At 45.7% G+C, this 22,696-nt stretch overlaps 1 protein-coding gene across 3 annotated transcripts in view; it reads left to right on the forward strand.

The window, feature by feature from the left end:
- PIBF1 (progesterone immunomodulatory binding factor 1) overlaps window positions 1-22,696 on the forward strand; it is an 848,309-nt gene that overhangs the window by 468,480 nt on the left and 357,133 nt on the right. For all 3 annotated transcript variants that reach the window (XM_085622002.1, XM_085622001.1, XM_085622003.1), the window contains exon 13: window positions 3,474-3,564. In XM_085622002.1, the coding sequence (XP_085478128.1) occupies window positions 3,474-3,564 (91 nt within the window). The remainder of the gene's footprint in view (window positions 1-3,473; window positions 3,565-22,696) is intronic.

Consider the following 22,696-nt stretch of genomic DNA (forward strand, 5'->3'; position numbering starts at 1 on the left):
GTCATCGGATCAAGTTGCTGCGTATTCATACCAGAAAATTCGCCATCTGTATATAAAGCCATCACTCGCCTTCATAAGATTGTAAACCAGATACACCAGAACCCAGGCACTTGGACTTGGTCCAGTTGGTTTTGGAGTGTGATATCAGCCTGGGGATGGAGAGTTTTATCCTTCCTAGGTATTGGCTTTCTCATACTATTCAGTTGCTGTCTATGTCTACAATGTGGACCAGCGATTTGTGGTCTGTGTGCCACATCGTGTATTCCACCACCAAGATTTCATTCAAGATCCCGGAAGAAGAAAGAAGAACAAATGATGCTATATGAACAGATCGATGGATTGATGAAGATCGATATCTCTTGAAGGGCAAGTAGGGGGACAAGGAGGGAATGTGGAAATGTGGATTTTCCTGGTCAGTTATGTCCCCTATCTTGGACCCCAACGGTTCTATGTGCATGTCGCAAGTACATGTATGTTCCCTCCAGTTCCAGTTATGAAGACGCAAATACATGTGCGTCCACCGTCAACATGTCCTCTGTCAGATCCGCCATGAATATGTCGGATATTCCATTCCTAAATATAAAAGGCCACCGGCTTTATATGGTTCACTTATGCCATTTTACAGTCCAAGGCAAGTAGGCCCTGATTCTGTCATCAAACTCCTTTTGCCTTCTGCCTCTGAAAGCTCCAGTCTGAGCCTGCATCTGTGACCATGAACTCTGTCTCATTCTCTGCGCGGCTCACGAAGCCTGACATCAGCCTATTCTCTGCCAAGAGCTGTATTTCACCTTCGAATTATCTGCTTCCCCCTCAGCCGATGCATTCCTGCCTAGTAGCTTAAGTAAACATTCTTCCAGTTACCAAGTAAGAGGCCCGGTTTCTCTGCCCTCATGCAAGTAATTCATAGCCCTGTTCTATGGAATATTCCCATCCCCTCGCATTCAGTGTAGACACTTAGACGCTTGTACACACACGCACAGTCAGTATAGAATAGATTCTGTCCGAGAGTCCTTCTTTATGGATAACATAGTTCTTTAAACATAGGATGTTAGATATGATTTGGGATTAGGTTGATCTGACCCCCAGACTTTTCGTCTCCACATGTAGAGCTAATGTCAAGTTTCCCTTCACCCCCTAGTTACACGTCAATTACACGTCATGCTGCTGCGCGCGCATCTATGTCAAGTATTATCTTATAGATCCACCTATGCATGATATCATAGCCAATCATGTGTCTTTTTACTCCTTGTAAACACCCATTTTCGGTTACGCAGGTACCACGTCAAGTTCCTTATCAATTATTACGCCTACTGTATCTGCTTCATTATAACGTATGTACTATAAAGGTTACTTCTTGTCAATAAAGTATGTACTTCACTTCCTGAACCCCGTGGTGATGGAACTTGAAGCATCCGATTATAATCGATTATTGGAATAAAGCCCATTCAGAAACTCTAATATCACGGATTCTGCCTCTCATTTTACTGAGCTATTTTATTAAGATTATGTATCAAATTCAGTCCCGGTAAAGGAATTTTTATTTACCACACCCCCACAGACACAGACACAGACACACACACCACACACACCACACACACCACACACACCACACACACCAAACACACCAAACACACCAAACACACCAAACACACCACACACACCACACACACCACACACACCACACACACCACACACACCACACACACCACACACACCACACACACCACACACACCACACACACCACACACACACACCAAACACACACACCAAACACACACACCAAACACACACATGTCTGGAATTCCTTGCCCTGGTCCCAGGATGCCTGCAGCGACAAAAGGTTAGTGTGAATTTTTGTGTGTGCCGAGGCAGCACGTTTGAAGTGCAAGTGGGGCTGTGCATAGCTCTGCCCCCATCTTGCTGGGATGGCCCATCCTGCCAACACCCAGTGCCTCTATTGTGTGGCTGTCTGGGAGTAATACACAAAGAGCATCTTCCAATTACACCTATCACGTGACCCAGGAAATAAGCTGCAGGCACCAAATGGTTAGGACAAGAAATTGCCAACCATCTAAAAATGCCATTTTCTCAATTATGACTTATAATCATGTTTTACCATTAAAGAGGATTTTAAATTACAATTCCTTCGACATGAAACATGACCTTTCTAGCTATTCCCAAACGATCACTTACTAAATGTAATAAGGCAACCCAATGTTATTCTTTGTGAGGGGTAGGCCTCACATTAGTGAAAACAAATTTGTATGTTTTTCACTACCAGGGCATGTGAAACTTTAAGGTACATGTTCTACTTTTTAAATATAATGCACCCTGCCTGTCCTATGATCTGTTTAGGGCCTTCCTTAGAGGTGGCTGGCTTCCATGTAATAAAATGGAATTTTAAGCCTAGCAAGGGGTTTATTTTGCCAACTCGAATTGGTTGTTTAAAACTGAATACAGGCTGCAATGGTCGCCCTGACACATGTTTTAAGGGGTTACTTAGGTACGTGGCGCAATAGGTGCTTCAGTCCCACTAGCAGCATGTAATTTACCAGCCCTGGGTATAGGGCATGCCGTTTTACTAGAGAATTAAAAGTAATTCAAATATGACAATCAGGTGTAAGCCAATTTTACCATGTAATAAGGAGTGAGCAAATGCATTTTAGTACTGGTTACTAGTGGTAAAGTGCACAGAGTCTTAAGGCAAATAAAAACAAATGCAGCAAAACAGGAGGGGAAAAGGCGAAAATGTTTGGGAGAAGACCACCCTAAGGCTGACCGGTCTAGCAATGACTAAATGTGTGCTGTGAATACTCTTGTCCCACTGAATTTATGAGACTATGGATTCATATGAGTGATTTGAATGGAGGCATATCAAGAGTGCAATTAACTTTAGTGCTAGCAGGAAATATTTCCGATGCCCCAGTTAAAAACTAAGATTGTGGTGCTGTGAGCCCTTCACAGCTCTGAGGGTAGGTGTCGCTGCATCGCCATATGCTGCACTACTGATGGGTACACTCTTGAATTTGAAGGATACTTGCGGATTGAATGGAAGCCTGTGTAATTAGTTTAATTGTGCTCTTCACCTCTGAGGCCTGCTGCTCTTGGGAATGTATTCATCCTTAAAATGTGCCAGAGAATTGGTTCTGTTCCATGGTGGCAGGTTGGGGTTCTTTAAGGAAGAGGTGGGAGGAGGGGTTAAAAGTTGCTGTAGACCAGGACATCCAGGGTTGGTGGCTCAAAACAGGATGTATATTTTTGTTATGTTATAATTATTATTTTTTCTGCTGAAAAATTCAATAAAAATATATTTTTTCAATTCTACAGATTCTTTTTAAGTCCCCTGCAAACTTTGCAAACCAGGGCCAAAACAGATATTTCTATTGAGTGTACGTTACTTTTGAGTTTGTGCTTTCATCATTTTCATTTGATATTTTTAAAACATTAAGGTAACCTACTATTTCTGTTACAGTGGAAAGTGAAGATGAAGCGGAAAGAGTTATGTTTTCATATGGCTACGGAGCAAATGTGCCCACAACAGCTAAAAGACGATTAAAACAAAGGTAAGGCAATGAAAACAGATTTCCTATGTCAAATCAGCATAAAGTAAATTGCACTGTGGGGTAAAAGACTTCTGCTTTAGGGATGACATGAACATTAATTTGTAGAAAGGTTAGTTTTGCCTGCTTTCTTTAGGGAAATCAGAATACTAGGAATTAAATCAGCCTATAAGTGGTTCAAGCGTGCCACGCTCTCACTTTTTTCAATTACTATATGTTCCAAACCTAAGACCGAGATTGCCCTTTACAACTAAATGCTAAGATGGTGTACTCATGAATCTGCTGTACTTATTCTATATTCTATATTTCTCAAGGAAATTCCTCAAAGCCGGGACTGTCTTGTATAATTAAAAGAGTTTTGAGGTCCATGGGTAACCTGGAATGATCCTACCCAAGGTCTCAGTTCTGCTCTCAACTCACCCAGCGGCCACAGCAATTACGATTTATGAACAACCCGCTTTTCCCCTCTCCCATTCAACACTGATTTTTGAATCCAGTGCACAAAGTTCTTAAGTGAACTGCATAGCTGTATTGAGGTGAAAGTCAAAACATTAAGAAATATACACTCCTAGCAGAGTTTTACTTTCAGTGGTTAACCAGATTTAAGCTATGCTATCATTGCAGACCATTGTTTGGCCCCTTACAGGATCAACTGTAATTTCATTAGGTCTTCTAAATTGAGCATGGTGGGGTAAATCCTATAGTTTTAGCATTGTGTGGTGGGTATGTATGTATATAAAATGAAGCCACGGGGAGGCGGCATTCCCCGGGGCTGTGGGGTGGCCACTTGCCCCTGCGCATAAATTATAAAGCCCCGGGGAGGTGGCAGTCCCCGGGGCAGTGGGGGCCCCCGCTACATAAAACAGCATTGCCCCGGGACCTGGCCCACCCGGGGGCTTTCAAAAACTAAGCGCTGAAGTCCGTGCTTTGTGTTTTTTTTTCTTTTCTCGACCAGATTTGCGCACCCAGCAGTAATTCGGCCGTTTTTTGTTGGTGTTTTTTTATGGGTTTTTTTTAGCAGGCCTAGGGGGTCAGGGTGTTTCTACCCTGCCTCCTTTTATTCTGTTTTTTTAAAACTTTTTTTCCTCGGTGCTCAGATATCAATATATTTTTTTTTTTATTTCTCAGCAACTACTGAACGGATTTATACCATTTTTAAAAAAGGGCGCTTTAGACCAAGAGCTACCTTTTTGCCAAATTTGGTGTCATTCCGTTCAGCAGTTCGGGCTGTAGCCGTGTCTAAAGTTTCCTATGGTTTTTCTCGGCCCCCGCTTGACGAATCATCCCGAAACTTTCAAGACAGGACCTGATCTGATTGAACCTTTTGTTTGGCAAATTTTGCGAAGATTCGTCAAACGACGCCAAAGATATTGGCTAATCAAAAAACGATTTTCCTATTGAAACTAAGTCCTAACTATAACTATCTACTGGCCAGTAGGTAATATAGGTTATATATATGTGTATGCGTATATACATATATGTATATATATATGTATGTGTGTGTGTGTGTGTGTGTGTATATATATATATATATGTAAAAATACAAGACCACATAAAAAAATCTCAGGAAGTGGTGGAGCAGAAATTTCTATTTGTGGTGAAGGCACAATCAGATACTTGGCTAATCAAGGAGAAGTCCTCTAGTGGCAAGTGACCACAGCAATAAACATAAATTACTCACAAAATCAGACCTCGCTTATAAGTAATGGTTTAAATGTGGTTGCTTCTTTGAGAATGGTTTAATCCTACCCCTTTCAATAAGATCCCTGATCATGAGCTACCTTTCTTTTTCTTTCCATAGTTAAAACCCTTTGTCATGGAGAGTGTTAGTTACAGTAAGATTTGAGTCTACAGGTGTGATGGGAGTGGGGTAGTCCCTTCATGATACCAGTGCTATCACACAATCTCAACAGTGCCTCTGTAATAGGGGAGACAGAGGCTTGTTGGCCTACATTTCTTTTCCAACGACGTGGCTGGCCACAAAGATCTTGCAGCTATAGTATGATCAGTGAAGCTCTGTGCGACACCAATTAACCTGGAAGCAAAGCTAGCTGACTGGAAGAAAGCGAAGATCAGTGGCAGCACCAGTCTTCCCTCGGGGTGATGTTCTTAAAGATTGCTGCTGAAACTCATACTGGAATAGTCTCAAAAAGACACTAGTGTTTATGGAACCTTCTCATGGATAAACATGTAGAAGTAGGTTGAATGCTGTAATCTCCCTAACAATCTGGCATTATTGGAGAACAAACACAAGCTTAATTCTTTGTAGTGTGTCTAGAGGCAGATTCTGGTATCAAGAGCAAAAGTCAAGGTTCTGCACTGGGGCAAATCCAAGTTTGTGTCTATGCAAGTTAAACACAAATACTATGCAGAAGGCAGCAAGGCCTGGTGCATGCTCATAGCTAAACTGCGAACCAAGACTGTTAGTTCTAGGGTGTCTGTGCTGAAAGGCAAATGAAATGGAGAGTAAGAGCAGTGTATTCTGAGTTTACTATCAGGACCTGCATACCAGTTACACCTCTGGCGATAGCGGTTTGCTTAAACGTCCCCGGACTTACCATATAGATGGCCTTCCAAACTGAGTACTTGATAGAGACTATTAATATATGAGAGATAATGTGAAGCATCTTAAGCCTTAAGCTAGTTAAGGGGCCTGATCCAGAAAGTTACACAGGCCTTTTACTATGAAAAGGTTTGTGGCAGCCTAGCCCCACTCCACACTGATCTTTACAGTTCATTCTTGGTAATGGTGTCTGTCACAGATACTGTGCAAAACACCATCATTACAATTCTCCCCAAACCATCAGGGACCCAACTTAATGTGTTTTATACAGGCCCATTACTCTGCACAACCACAAAGTAAATATCTTAACTGGCATATTCGTTTTTTGTTTAAAACTCTATATGTGACTTCCTAAAGACCATGCACTAGTCGGCTTTTAATCGGACATACAATGAGGTAATGACAAGCAAATAAGAATATGGCTATCCTCACTCTTGATGTTGCGAAGTCAGTTTATTGGGTCTACTGGGCCTTTTTGGAGCATGTTAACAGCAGTTGGTATTGGCCCCCAACCCCACTTGGGACATATCACGGAAGTATCAGGATTAATGGAAGTAATTTGTGCCCATTTCCACTTGGATGAGGAGCACAACAGGGTTGCCCCTGTCTCCTCTCTTCTCTGATTCCACAAGGCAGAGGCACAGTGGGGCTATTATGTGAGTGAACAATGGTCAAGACTTCCTTAAGTTAACAGTACATGCACAAATTTCCTGGTACGTCTTTCTAATTCACTGCCCGTTCTATCTTCCATTATATGTGAGATTGACCTTTATCAATGAGTGTCAGGATTCAAGGCAAATTTTAAGAAATCATTGTTGCTGAAGCTGGCTGCCTGGTCTGACCAAGTGCCCTAATTAAAGATGCTGTTCCTCTTACATGGGCCCCAGCTAATCTATCACTTACCTCAGTATTCAGCTTACTCAAAATATTTTTAAAACTATACAGTTCTGTTAGACCCGGGATCCCTGGTTGGCTGAGGTAGGTACCTTAGGCCAAGTAGGGACCCGCGTTCCAACGTCAGGGAAAGGAAGGTCACCTTCTTAGATAGCCCCGCTCACCCCCTCGGCAGCTTGGCACGAGTAGCCAGGCTTATCTTCAAGGCAAATGTGTAAAGTATTTGCAACCACGCTCACAATAACCCAATGATGACACCACAAATAGACTCCACACGAGTTTTATAAAATTAGTATAAACTTTATGTAAAAAGATATCCGATAAAACCACACAATATAAAACCAACATATGAGGTTGTGTAATATTTCTCCTGGCTGGTTGTTAGGCCAGCCAGCCCTTGTAAGTTGTGGTGATGTCAATGATCAGTTCTGAACATTTTCCTGTACTCCTTATATCATGTCATACTGTTCGTAATGCTAGAATCAGATACTTTTGCATTGTAAAAATACTGTAATGCATAACGTAGCAATCAGACACTCTGCAATGAAAAGAATGCAATGCGTAACGCAACAATCAGGCACTTTGCAAGATAAAATAATGCAATGCGTAATACAACCACCAGATATGTCGTCCTGCAAAAATAAGGCAATGCGTATATACTAATCAGGTAATTTGTTATGCAGGAATAATGTAATGCACAATACGCTAATCAGGTGGTTCGTTATGCAGAAACAAGGCAATGCGTCATACGACAATCAGGTAGTTCGTTATGCAGATAAAATGCCATGCGAAATACACTAATCAGGTAGTTCGTTATGCAGGAATAATGCAATGCGTAATACTCTAATCAGGTACTCTGTTATGCAGAAATTATGCAAAGTGAAATACGACAGTCAGGTACTCCGTTCTGCAGTAAGGGAATAATGCGTAATACACTCAGGCCCTGATCACCGGGCCTCAGGCGGTCTCTCCGCCTCTTCTTCTGACTTGCAGTCAGCCTCTCACAGTTGCCCCAACACAGTACGATGTAATCCCAAAGTGCAGCTTTGCACTCCGGCCGCTGTACCGCCACTCCCTTGGCAATACGGGCTGCGATACGAGCCGAAGCAGAGGCTCGCGCTGCCACCACGAGAGAGAGGCCGAGAGCGTCTCCCTCTGAGTCCGCGCCCCGCCCCAGGAGTCGACACACGTTACCTGGGGGGCGCAAACTTACTCTGCTCTCTTCGTCCAGCGGCTGGGCCTCCAATGCAGCTTTGTGAAATGGCCGGCAACTCAGCTCCTCCGGGTCTGCTGGTCCGGGCCGCTTCAATTATGAAGATCTCAGGCTGCCACAAAGCACGCGCACGCAGCGTCGCTGAGTCTTCCTTCACTCCGGGTGCACGATCACCGGGCACTCCACAAACAAGTCTCAGGCTGCATGAAGATCACACGCGCAGCGTCGCTGAGACTCGCTTTACTCCGGTGCACACGATAACAAGGCAAATCCTCATGAAGGTCTCCCGGTGCACAACGCACTCATACACAGCAGCGATGAGACTCACTTGGATTCCGGTGCTCACGATAACAAGGCAAATCCTAACGAAGGTCTCCCGGTGCACAACGCACCCGCACACAGCGGCGATGAGACTCACTTGGATTCCGGTGCACACGATCACTGGACAATCCTCACAAACGGGTTCAGGCTGCACAAAGCACCCGCACACCGTGTCACTGATCCTTGCTTGGACTCCAGGTGCCCCCGATCACAGGCCGATCCTCCTGAAGGTCTGAGGCTGCACAAAGCACACGCACACAGCGTCGCTGGGACTCTCCTGGAAACTTTTGTGTTCCTGTGTTTCCGAACAGGAAGCCAGCTCACCTCAGGCCCTTGGGGATAAGTTACTTCAGGACACAGCACACAGCAAAGTCCTTCAAGCAAGGGGACACAGCAAAGTCCCTTTATCCTTTCCTTGGTTGAAACCGCAAACTGCAGCCCAGCCCCAGATCACACAGCAAGGGTCAGTCCTAGCTTTCAGTCTCTTCAGCGGTTTCTTCTTTGGCAAATGACCTCTTAACCACGAAGTAGCTCCAGTCTTGTTCACACTTAATCAAGCCATTCTCCAAAGTTCAGGGCCTACAACTCTCATAGTTATACCCCTCAATGGCTTTGGAGTCTTTGTGCGTGAGGGGGCATTGACCCCTGTTCAAACCAGTTCTGGGTGCCTCCCTGCCAGTGACACCTTTCTTCCTTTGATTAGTGGGGGTCTGGATTCTCAGTCACTCAGCAGGAGATGAGCCAATTGTTTTTTTAGCAGCAACCCAGGCCTCTTCACCTCTAGGGGCTTCTCGTCCCCCTACACTCCAGATGCATGTCAGCCTTTTGCTGTCTCACCTCCTTCCCTGGGTCAAGACATTCCCCAGATCCTATCGCTTTCAAATCCAGACAGTCAATCCACAGCCAGGCAGAGACACACAGAAATGTCAGAGCACAAAAACTCAGCCACATCTAAAAGAGTGGCTTCTGAACACACAATGCAAAAACCACCTACATAAAAAGATGTGTTCTTACATTATGAGTTCTGGCATACTAAACTTCACCTTTCCATCTTAAGCCTTTGGGAAGATAGGCTGGAAAACATATTACACAGCCTTCCCAGTCTGTCTTATGGGCAAGATGGCCTTTCAACAATGAAAAACGAAATGGAGATTATTTCACTATCAGGACATGACACACACCTTAGTACATGTCCTACCTTTCACATTTTTTTAATTTTTTTTACGGAGTTTTATATACCGCGAACTTGACCCGGTCCCGGGTATCAGAGCGCTGTACCTAGCGCACCACTTTCATTACATGAGGACACATCCATGTTTTTTTTTTTTTTTTTTTTTTGTTAGGCACGGGGAGATTAAGTGATTTGCCCATAATCACAGGATGTTCAGCGTCATTGCCGAGACTCGAAGCCGGTTCCCCAGGTTAGAGGTCGACCGCCCTAGCCGTTAGACCAACTCCGCTCTCCCTGCACCCTGTCCAGGGGGTACCCTAGACCTACCGTAGGGGTGTCTGATGTGCCTAGAAAGGGAAGGGTAAGGTCTAGCAAATGAATGCACTTGACAGAACAACATGGCAGTTTAACCATCTGCGCGCAGGCCCTGCAATGGCAGACCTGAGTGCCCTTTTTAAGGCTACTTGTGTGGGTAGCACAAATAGTGCTGCAGGCCCACTAGTAGCATTTGCATTACGAGCCCTGGCACACATAGTGCACTGTACTAGGGACTTTACTAGTAAGGCAAACATACCAATCATGAACAATTATTTACCATTACTTTATACGGGGAACACTTACACTTTGACACTGTTTATCAGTGGCAAAGTGTCTAAAGCATCTAAGTTGGCAACAACGTGTCAGAAAAATGGTCTAGATGAAAGAAAAAAAGTTTAGGGACTTTTGCCAAAAAGGGTCAAGTCTTAAAGAACCCCCTCCCAGCCAAAAGCCAGGGTAGCCCAATTAGCTACCTTGATGAACTTCCCTGCTAAGGGCAATAGAACACGGACGCAGGCCCGCTACCACAGGGACAGCCTACTGTTCTATGCCTTTCTGACCCCAGGGGATTCTCTTGGTCACTACTCCCTGGTCCAACTATGCTGTCCATGTGTACTTCCAGACAGTTGAGGCCTCTAGGGGTGCTGGCTCCTTGCCAACCCCCACCTAGAGCGGTATCCCAGGAAGACCCATCACTCAGGACACTGTTCCCAGTTATCCTGTCCTCCAGGTTAGATGTGGGTGTACCCTGGTCACTCCTAGGGGACCCAGCCCTACTGGCTGTACACAGTCACACAGGTTTTCCCACTGAGGGACACTTCCCTCCCTTAAACTTCCATTTAGATTTCTGTGCCTGCCATTTAGGAATGGCACCCACAAACTTCAGGACTGGGGAGCTCTGGTGACAGACGCCCTACGCCCTCCTGGTGTTTTTCCTCGCACAGCTGGCAAGTAGGCGCTAGGCGTTCCCCCCCCCCCCCCCCCCCCAGGTGCTCCTGTAAGGAACCTTCCAGTCTCTGGGGTGGGGTGGCAAACCCCTGGGGACGCAGCTCACACTCCCACCATCTCCTTTGAGACAGGGCGCTAGTCCGCATGCCCCCCCCCCCCCCCCCCCCACTACTCTGGGACCTACCAGTTCTACTTCGCCTCTCTTCCCTCTCTAGGGCCTTTTTCAGGCCCTTGGACCCATGACCAGGGGTCCGGCTCTTGTGCCAGCTCCCGGGAATCAAAGAGCTCGCACCCTAACACAGGTTGGTGCAATCATGGAAAATAATTACTGAGCCACCTCCATAGGGGTAAGGTTGAGCTCCCCCTTCAAATCATTTGCCATGCTCACCAACACCCAGTCATCCAGTGCACGCTTGTACTCATCCACACTTGGCACTGGCTGTACGCTGCCACCATTCAAAGTGGACTCTGCCTGCTTATCCTTAATGTCCAGTTCCCTCATGCCTAACTCATGAGCTAAGAGAATCTTTTTCTCTTCCAAGGCGAGAGCATTCCTACTCGCCACTGCTCGCATTTCACTCTCAATGAGCAGTTTCTTCTCCTCTGCCTGAGTTTTAAGTTTCAACACCTCCAACTCATGCTCTCTGACCCTTTGGTTTTCCTCCAACTCCTCTGGTGAGAAACTCCTCCCTGAATGGCTACTACCAGCCCCTGAAGCTTGTCCCTCCACTGGCAAATCCTGTGGACCAATTCCCCTCCACATCACCTGCCTCCTGAGTCCCTTTGGCTTCCCACCAGGCCCTCAAGGCCACTTGCAGCTCCCTACTTTTCATGGAACATCCCAGAGCTCTGCAGAATTGCCTCAATTGATCTACCTTGTAGGTAAGCAATGCCTCAATGTTGAACTCTAATTCTATAGTCTCACCAGCTCCTTGACTCCTCTGAGACATGTGTGGCTTAAAGGTTGCTCAAAAACAAAACCAACTAGAACCAACAAATCAAGAACACAATATGTGGTTTCGTTGTGGTCTGCGCTATTTATGATTAAGGCTCCCTGTTTTCACGGATTTTTACAGATAAATACAGACAGAAAACAATGTGTTTTCTGTCTGCATTTATTTTTAAAAGTGGATATATACAGAAAATTGTGCTTCTTTTAAGTGACTCTCCGTGCAGTCTTTCATAAATTATAGGCCAGCAGCTGAGCAGATGGACAGCATGGGAAATTAAAAAACAGGATGAAATTTCTTTAAATAACTGCATTTGTCAACATACATTTATGGTATAATGCTAGCATTTACCAGTGGATATATTGGTGTGTAATATTTGGCAGCTTAAATAGCTAAAATATGACAGGCATCAAAGTCTGAGTGCGGGCCTATCAGTTAAATAGATTTGGAAATGTACAGTTTTGCAACTTCATTTTTATGCAAAACACAAAATAAATATGGATAAATACAGATAAAATGGGCAAAAAATAAATATGGATAAATACAGACGTAATGGCGAAAAAATAAATACCATAAAACTGGGAGCCCTATTTATGATGTACACCAATCACTGTGAGTGAATTTGCAAATACAAATTCAAATCCCACACCGCTGACCACCAAATGTTAAACCCGGGATCCCTGGTTGGCTGAGGTAGATACCTTAGGCAAAGTAGGTACCCGCGTTCCACCGTCAGGGAAAGGAAGGTCACCTTCTTAGAGAGCCCCGCTCACCCCCTGGCTCACCCCCTGGCACGAGCAGCCAGGCTTATCTTCAAGGCAAATGTGTAAAGCATTCGCAACCACGCTCACAATAACCCAATGATGACACCACAAATAGACTCCACACGGGTTTTATAAAACTAGTATAAACTTTATGTAAAAAGATATACGATAAGACCACACGATATAAAACCAACATATGAGGTTGTGTAATATTTCTCCAGGCCGGTTGTTAGGCCAGCCAGCCCTTGTAAGTTCTGGCGATGTCGATGAGCACTTCTAAACATTCTCCTGTACTCCTAATATCATGCATACAGTTTGTAATGCTAGACTCTGGCACTTTTGCAATGTAAAAATACTGTAATGCGTAACATAGCAATCAGACACTCTGCAATGAAAAGAATGCAATGCGTAACGCAACAATCAGGCACGTTGCAAGATAAAATAATGCAATGCGTAATACAACCACCAGATATGTCGTCCTGCAAAATAAGGCAATGTGTATACACTAATCAGGTAATTCGTTATGCAGGAATAATGCAATGCACAAACCGCTAATCAGGTAGTTTGTTATGCAGATAAAATGCCAATGCGTCATACACTAATCGGGTAGTTCTTTTATGCAGGAATAATGCAATGCATAATACTCTAATCAGGTACTCCGTTATGCAGAAATGGAATAATGCGTAATACACTCAGGCGGTCTCTCCGCCTCTCCTTCTGACTTGCAGTCAGCCTCTCACAGTTCCCCCCCCAACACAGTACGATGTAATCCCAAAGTGCAGCTTTCCACTCTGGCCCTTGTACCACCACTCCCTTGGCAATACGGGCTGCGATACGAGCCGAAGCAGAGGCTCGCGCTGCCAACACGAGAGAGAGGCCGAGAGTCTCTCGTTCCGAGCCCGCACCCTGCCCCAGGAGTCAACACACGTTACCTGGGGGGCGCGAACTCACTCTCCTCTCTTCGTCCAGCGGCTGGGCCTCTAATGCAGCTTTGTGAAATGGCAACGGCGGCTCGGGCCGGCAACTCCGTTCCTCCGGGACTTCCGGTCCGGGCTGCTTCAATTACGAAGATCTCAGGCTGCCACAAAGCACACGCATACAGCGTCGCTGAGTCTTCCTTCACTCCGGGTGCACAATCACTGGGCACTCCACACACAAGTCTCAGGCTGCACGAAGATCACGCATGCAGCGTCTCTGAGACTCACTTTACTCCAGAGCACACGATAACAAGGCAAATCCTCACGAAGGTCTCCTGGTGCCCAACGCACCCGCACACAGCGGCGATGAGACTCACTTGGATTCCGGTGCACACAAAAACAAGGCAAATCCTCACAAAGGTCTCACGGTTCACAATGCACACAGCGTCGATGAGACTCACTTGGATTCCAGTGCACACAATAACAAGGCAAATCCTTCCGAAGGTCTCACGGTGCACAACGCACCCAGCGGCGATGAGACTCACTTCGATTCCGGTGCACACGATCACTGGACAATCCTCACAAAGGGGTTCAAGCTGCACAAAGCACACGCACACTGCGTCGCTGATCCTTGCTTGGACTCCAGGTGCCCCCAATCACAGGTCGATCCTCCTGAATGTCTCAGGCTGCACAAAGCATACGCACACAGCGCCGCTGAGACTCACTTGGACGCTAGGCGCCTACGATCACAGGGCAGTTCTTATGAGGGCCTCAGGCTGCAACAAGCACGCACACACAGTGCCGCTGAGACTACTGGAAACCTTTGTGTTCCTGTGTTTTCCGAACAGGGAGCCAGCTCACCTCAGGCCCTTGGGGATGTTACTTCAGGACACAGCACACAGCACAGTCCTTCAAGCAGGGGGACACAGCACACAGCAAAGTCCCTTTAGCCTTTCCTTGGTTGAAACAGCAAACTGCAGGCCAGCCCCAGATCACACAGCAAGGGTCAGTCCTATCCTTCAGTCTCTTCAGTTGTTTCTTCCTTGGCAAAGGTCCTCTTGACCACAAAGTAGCTCCAATCTTGTTCACATTTGATCAAGCCATTCTCTAACTTTCATGGGCTTCAGCTCTCATAGTTATACCCCTCAATGGCTTTGAAGTCTTTGTGCGTCAGGGGGCACTGACCCCTGTTCAAACCAGTGCCTCCCTGGGTGCCTCCCTGCCAGTGACACCTTTCTTCCTTTGATTAGTGGGAGTCTGGATTCCCAATCACTCAGCAGGAGATGAGCCAATTGTTTTATAGCAGCAACCCAGGCCTCTTCACCCCTAGGGGCTTCTCGTCTCCCTACACTCCAGATTCAGGTCATCCTGTTGCTGTCTTACCTCCTCCCCTGGGTCAAGACATTCCCCAGATCCTATCTCTTTCAAATCCAGACAGTCAATCCACAACCAGGCAGAGACGCACAAAACCACCTACATAAAAAGATGTGTTATTACATTGTGAGTTCAGGCATACTAAACTTCACCTTTCCATCTTAAGCCTTTGGGAAGATAGGCTGGAAAACCTATTACACAGCCTTCCCCTTCTGTCCTATGGGCAAGATGGCCTTTCAACAGTGAAAAACGAAATGGAGATTATTTCACTGTCAGGACATGACACACACCTTAGTACATGTCCTACCTTTCACATGTCCTACTTTTTACCTTTTACCTGTCCAAGGGGTACCCTAGACCTACCATAGGGGTGTCTGATGTGCCTAGAAAGGGAAGGGTAAGGTCTAGCAAGTGAATGCACTTGACAGGACAACATGGCATTTTAACAAACTGCGTGCAGGCCCTGCAATAGCAGACCTGAGTTCCCTTTTTAAGGCTACTTGTGTGGGTGGCACAAATAGTGCTGCAGGCCCACTAGTAGCATTTGCATTACCAGCCTTGGCACACAGAGTGCACTGTACTAGGGACTTTACTAGTAAGGCAAACATACCACTCACGGACAACCAATTACCATTACTTTATACAGGAAACACTTACACTTTGACACTGTTTAGCAGTGGCAAAGTGTCCAAAGCATCTACGTTGGCAACACCATGTCAGGAAAACAGGTCTAGGTGGGAAATCAAAAAAGTTTAGGGACTTTAGCCCAAAAGGGCCAAGTCCTACAAGGCTCTCACTAAGGACAAACACAATATGCAGTACATTATAACAAAAACCTGGCCTGGCATGATAGCGGGTGTATGGCCGTCAACGCATCTCATACAATGACATGGTCCACCCCTAACGTTTGGTTTTAGATACATAGTGTGCAACTTTATCCCAACATTTTCCTGTGGTTAATTGATCAGCAATAGGATTGTTATTAAGCCTCCAGGGACTTTGATGAATTTCTGGGATTGAGATCTACCTCTATTAAGTATGGTTATGGCCAGAAGGGGAAATAGGACACAAGAAAGCCAAGAAGACTCTGTGTTAGTGTGTCTCCTTTTTATCAGTGATCAAGTCTTGTATACATTCTGTGTGCCATAGAGGTGTAAGTGTAGTTATTGGCTTCTTTGTGTTGCAGACTCCAAATATGTTGTAGGGCCATGGATTTCAGCCAATCCTTCCCTAACTGTGGTCCTTCCCAGTCTCCCTTCGGTGGGTGACTTTACATCCCCTGCGAGGATTTAGTTTCCCTTGGCAAGCCATAAATTATCTGAAATAGTAGTGTGGATGAAGGTCTCCTTGTTTGTATTGGGAGCTTATATTATTGTGACATTAAGCCTATGTTCCATTATGCCCATCACCACAGTTAGGACCCTGTACCCTGCAAGATACATCAGGAATGACCCCGAGTACCGGTCCCACAAATTCAACACAAACAGGACTGCTACCTCCCACCACCCCCCACTTCTTGGAAATCTCAGAAGAGAAGCATTGGATGGGGAATCATTTGGAGCAAAATCTATCTGTGTCTTAATTTAACAAGTTGACTCTATTGAATTCATCAGTTGACCAAATCTTGAAGTCCAGCTTTAGGGATAGCATCCACATCTTTAACTTCCCTCATTGCCTTCTTAAGAATCCTGTGCCTGTTTTCTCTTCACTAACTTTTTTTGGGTGCTGTAGGGCACTAGCATAGAGTGGGAATTAGCAGACTCCTTGTTGTACAGTGCACCATTCAGGGTGAAAGTGCTCCAATGTTTTTGGTGTCCTAGGTGTATCTGCATCTTCGTTCTCTTCCTATAATGGTCCATGCTTTTGGAAATGAGCTAGTCCCCATGTGTTTGCCCTTTCAGGTGCAAATTAGACCTAAGAGGTGACCCAATTGATAGTCTTTCATGTTGGTGAAGAAAGTCAGTAATAGGTCTGAAGGTGAGAACTTGCATACGGTCAAACCAAGAGGTACTGGAAGAGCTGCAGGTAGTGCTTCTCATGTCAAATGACCTTTTTCCGACCATATGATTCTCCTTCTCCTCCTAGAACTGTACCCTTGTAAGAATATCCAGTGGGAGTTTTTTTATTTTCTAAAGGACAAATTCCTATGGGTTCAATAAAGTTGGATGGACAGATCATGTTTGTTATTAATGACATTCAAGAAACTATGGGTCTCTGTTGGACTTGGCCCTTTTTGCAGGGTCATCCCTGAAATTTTTACCTTCCTCCTGTATTTTTTCTGACCTGTTGTTGGCTGTTCTATGACTCTGGGCACTTTACCACTGCTGATCAGTGCTAAAATGCATATGCTCTCCCTACTGTAAAATGTATATGTTGGTTGGATTCCATGATTGGCTTATTTGGTTTACTGTCAGACCCCAGTAAAGTGCACCAGGGGTGCCCAGGGCTTGTAAATACAAATGCTGCTGGTGGGCTTGCAGCACTGGTTGTGCCACCCACAGAAGCGGCCTAGTAAAATGTGTCTAAGGTCTGCCATTGCAGAACCTGCGTGCAGTCTGGTACTTTCATGCTGACTGGGCGAGTGCACCCACTTGTCAGTCCCTAAACCTTCCCTTAACTTTATATTAGTCACCCCTATGGTAGGCCCAAGGGCAGGGTGCATTGTAAGCATAAGGTAGGACAAGCCCTGATGTGTGTGGCATGTCCTAATAGTGAATTACAGCCAATTTCGTTTTTCACTATTGTAAGGCTACCTGTTCTCCATAGGCCAGAATGGGCTGTTAGAATTGTTACATTCTATGATCCTAACAGACCCAGGGAACATGGTAGAAATTCGAGTTTAGTATGCCTGAACTCAGAATAATAAAATACATCTTTTAGTAAAGTTTATTTTAATATTCTGTGTTTGCAAATGCCACTTTTAGAAAGCTGGTATTTGCTTGCCTAACCATTTCAGCCCGCCTCTGCTAGGATGTGTATCTGCTGTCTGGTTTCTGTGAGTGACAGGGCTGGGGAATTCCAGGAGACAGGCTGAGGCAGCCTGGTTGTGAATAGAGAGATTGACATCCAGATGGGTGGTAGGAGTGCACCTGGACTCTGAATAGGGCTGTGCTCTGCCACCACAATGCTGGCTCCACCTCCTGTGGAGCGGCTGATGTCTCTGCCCTGCACCCTGAATAGAAAGTCAGAGTCATGTCAACAAAGTGCTCAGGAACTGGTTCTGGCTGGGCAAAGGCCCCTCTACCCCAGAGGAACAAAGGAATTAGGGGTATAAGTATTGGGACCCTGCTCCCAAGAAATTAGATCCTGCTTGACAAGAAGAACCTCTGCCTGAGGAGAAGGAACTGGGAAAGCTGTAAGGAGGAGTACTGTCCCTGACCTGGGGGATTGGCTGGCAGTGGTTGCCTTGCTGCTAAAGGAGAGGAGAAAGACTACAAAGACTTTATTTCAACTTGTTCTTAAAAAGATCTCTGAGTAGAGCTGGCCTCCTGTTAAGAAGTCCCATGAAAAAAAGGACTTCACCCCCAGCTACCCCCTGAACTCTGCTGTGTGAGTTCTGCCCCTCCTAGAGTGCTGGAACCAGTTTTGGGGCCTCTGGGAGCTGTGCCTGCTGTTGGGAAGCTGGCTAAGAAGAAAGAAACCAAAGATCTCCTCCACTTTTTCACGCACAGCCGGCTTAGCGAGAAAATTTCCGTCGCACCGCTCGTTAGCATGCAGAATTTTATCGCTGAGGACATCGTCGCAGAGCCTGCTGCCGCTGAGCCCGATCAGCGCTGGGAAAATCGTCGCCCCGCTCGTTAGCGGACCGAATTTGATCGCTACCAGCCCAAGATCCCCGCTCCGCCTGTTAGCGGGCAGAATTCTATCGCTGCGAACATCGTCGCAGAGCCTGCTGCCGCTGAGCCCGATCAGCGCTGGGACAATCGTCGCCCCGCTCGTTAGCGGACCGGATTTGATCGCTACCAGCCCAAGATCCGCGCTCCGCCTGTTAGCGGGAAGAATTCTTTCGCTGCGAACTTCGTCGCAGAGCCTGCCGCTGCTGTGTGAAAAAGTCGCAGAACAAGCCAAGATCATCGCACCGCTCATTAGCGTGAGTAATTTTATCGGTGCGAAAATCGTCGCAGATCCAACCAAGATAACCGCTGGTGAAATTGTCGCCCCGCTCGTTAGCGGGCCGAATTTTGTCGCATTGTGCCTTAGCGAGTAAATTTCTACCAGATAAGCTACACCTTGATTTTCAACGCTGAATCGCCGCTAAGAACTTTTATCGCATCACCAGGTACTGTGGGTTAAAACTAACGCTAAGGTGAATGATTTTGTCGCTAACCTAAGAACTTTGTCTGAAATCATATTCTTGAACTGTGTATGTCATTTTTGTCGTTATTTGGTCTTGTGCTAAGTCTTTATATAAAAGATCACTATTTTTTATATAAATCTAGTGTGGTGTCCATTTGTGGTGTTGTCACTGGGTTACTGTATGTGGTCACAAATGCTTAACCTATAACGCTCTGAGATAAGCCTTGTCTGCTCGCGCCAAGCTACCTAGAGGGTGAGCAGGGGTTGTTAGGAGTGTAACCCCTTACCCTGACTAGAGGAGAGGGTCCCTGCTTGTCACAAGTACCTACCTGTGCCAACCAGAGATCCCCAATTCTAACAGTCTCCAGCTCTGTTCTCATCTTTAGCTCTCAACAGGACGCCTGGAATTCCAATATTACTGTGTCTTGATCTGTTCTCTTAATCTTCTTGGTGTGCCTCATGGCTGATGTGCTGTTTTTCTGGGTCTAGAAAGTTCCTCCACTTATGTGCCTGTTCTTCCGAGCCCTTGTTCACATCTTTTTGGATTTTTGGTACACATTCCTGGAGCTCTGCACATATCTAGTTCACTTGATTTGACCTCGTGGAAGGTATCCATGAATTTGTGAAATATTTACACTTATCTGAGGTCCCCATTTTTGCTCTGCAACCTTTGCTGGTGGTGACAAGAGCCCAGAGCATCCTCCTCCATGCCTTTAAGGCCCACAAAGTCCTTAAAAGTAGAATCTCTCTAATTGTTCCCTCCAACATAATTAAAGACTTCCTGCTGACACTGTAATGCGAGCTGATGATAATTTTTTTCCAGGGAGCAAAAAGGTGCGGTCTTAGATTATGTGTTGCTAGTAATCCACAAGCCTCTAGATACCTCTAGTAACCCTGGCAAAGTAACTTTTGGAGTAGGGAGTGGTAAAAGTCTCTCTATTTATGTGGCGGCGCGTGCTGTGTGCCTTAATACTGCCCTCACTCACACAGTTGTGTGACATTCTTCATCATAGGGCTGCTACAAAACACCCCTGCACAGCCATCGCCTGGGGTGGAGCAATAGGGTAGGGGAGGACAAAAACAACACAAATAAGAAACAAATAATGTCTAGAGTGACTGGGATCACCGGAAGTGAAAGTGCAGTGTAGATTAAAACTATCTTGGAGGTGTCACTGTGCCTATACTTTATTCCTGGACACTCCGGCCAGGATTAGAAAAGGGATGGATGGGGGTGATTGGGAGATGTTATGTGCTCCTTACACTCCTCCTTACTGTCAAATCGTCTACATGTTTCGACTGTGTTTGTGCACACAACTGTGTGAGTGAGGGCAGTATTAAGTCACACAGCACGCACCACCATATAAATAGAGAGACTTTTACCACTCCCTACTCCTTCAGGTGTATTAAAGTATTGTCTGGGGGTCCGGAGTAGGAGAGTCCGTTACCCTCACCCCTCCTCTTTTGTGTGAATTAAAGTATCTATTGGGCCACGAAAAAGGATGCCTTAGTCAGCAATCTAGTCGATGAAGATGTGTTGCATGCGGCTGTATCCAGGCCTTAGAAAACAGGAGTCTGATATTCAGGAGTGAAGGCAGTCTGTTATGGTGCCATTGGGACTGCACGCATAGCAATATTGGTAGCCATCAACCTCTCCTCAGTCCATTTGGCTTGGGGCAGCTGCACTACAAGAAGCTGTGAGGAGAGAAACGTCTCTCAGGCCAAAGCCAGAATCCCGATGTGCCTTTACAGCGCCGGCAAAAGAACAAATGCGTCTTTAGTACGCATTCGTTCAGCACGCAAGTTGTTATAACGACTTGCCTTAGGGTGCTTCATTGGTCGAATGGTGCTGGATTTAAAGTCGAACACCTTCCCTACTGTTGCCCATACTGGAGTTGTAATAGTAAGTTTACCTATTTCAAAATCCAGTGCCTCTGTAAGGCACGTTATAACGATTTGTGCGCTAAACGAATGCATACTAATGACGCATTTGTTCTAATGCCGGCGCTATGAAGGCACAGCGTGATTCCGGCTTGCAGAATACCGTCACACATTCGCTTTTCGCTGTGGGGCCCATCATCTTCCCACAGTTATTGGTTCCGTAGATGTGGGCTTGCTCCTTAACAACAAACCCTGTAACTGTCCTGCATGGTGCTTGCCTCCACCTTTCATGATCTCTTTCAGTCCCTCGTGAGTTACCGGCTCCAAGATAATCTTCCAAGATGGTGACAAGTCAGTTCCACATATAGGCTCACTACTCCATATGCCCCAGCCCCGCTCCTTTTTGTCCTCATCACTTTCTTTCAAGTGTCAGGTCTCCTGTACTTCAGACCTGACCCCCATGCAAAGCTGAACTCTAATCCTATCTCACTTCTTCAAAATCTCTCCCCCCACATACACCACACAACCTTACACTCTCCCCAAATGATCAGTCTCCATCCTCATCTACCACCTCAAACACTGAGCACACCAGGCCTTTCATCGATTGCAGACTTTAGAGTGCCAAAACTAGACTCTTATGCTTCTCCATCAACTCTTACTCACACCCAGCACTTTATGGTGGTGGTTGCAGGTAGGGCATACAACCTCTTGTTTTTGGAGACCAGCAATTACTTTTCCTCAACAAACTGATCCAGAGCAAGAGATAAAAAAAACAAATAGAAAGGAGGAGGAAGAGACGAAGGGAGAAAGCTGAAATAGGAGAACTTGCAAGAGTGAGATACATAGGGAGTGTGTGTGTGGTGGTGGATTAAAGAGGCGTAGCATTAGGTGGATTCAGGACTATGCAGCCTTGGTATTTGGCGCCCTGACCTTGATAGTGCCAGCTGCGGGCTTCTGAACAAAACCAATTTTTTTTTAACAAATTGAACACTGCTTACACCCCATCCACTGTCCACAGAAGCAAAAGAAACACAAAGATCCCCGCTCCCTCATATTGCTGTATTGTCTCTCTACAACACAACAGGACTCTACTTAATGTAAACACAACACTGAAGCACAGGCTTACACCAACGCCAATTTTACAAATTCACTCCGAATTATACTCTTCATGCCACCAAATCTCTACCATGTTTGTTTGATCAAGACAGCGATGAACACCAAAGCCTCAATGTTCAGTTCTTCGCGCCCAGCAGCGTCGAAGGATTTTTTAAAATCATGTGGCCGTTCTGCATAGCTGCATGCCGAGCACGGATAAAAAAAACAATTGTTCTCAAAGGCGAGACCTATTGCCATTGCCAATTTGGTGGTTTTTTGAGTCATTCCTATCAAATCCGATCCGACTAAAACTACTGACATAGTGACATAACGTGTTTGCCTGAGGCTTTCGACGCTCTATTCATACAACCCATCATAGTTCCCCACAGCTCTTGCAATATCATAATGATGCATTAGTGAGCCGTTGCTGAGG

The sequence above is a fragment of the Triturus cristatus genome, chromosome 8 (assembly GCF_964204655.1).
Source record: "Triturus cristatus chromosome 8, aTriCri1.1, whole genome shotgun sequence".
NCBI lineage: Eukaryota > Metazoa > Chordata > Amphibia > Caudata > Salamandridae > Triturus > Triturus cristatus.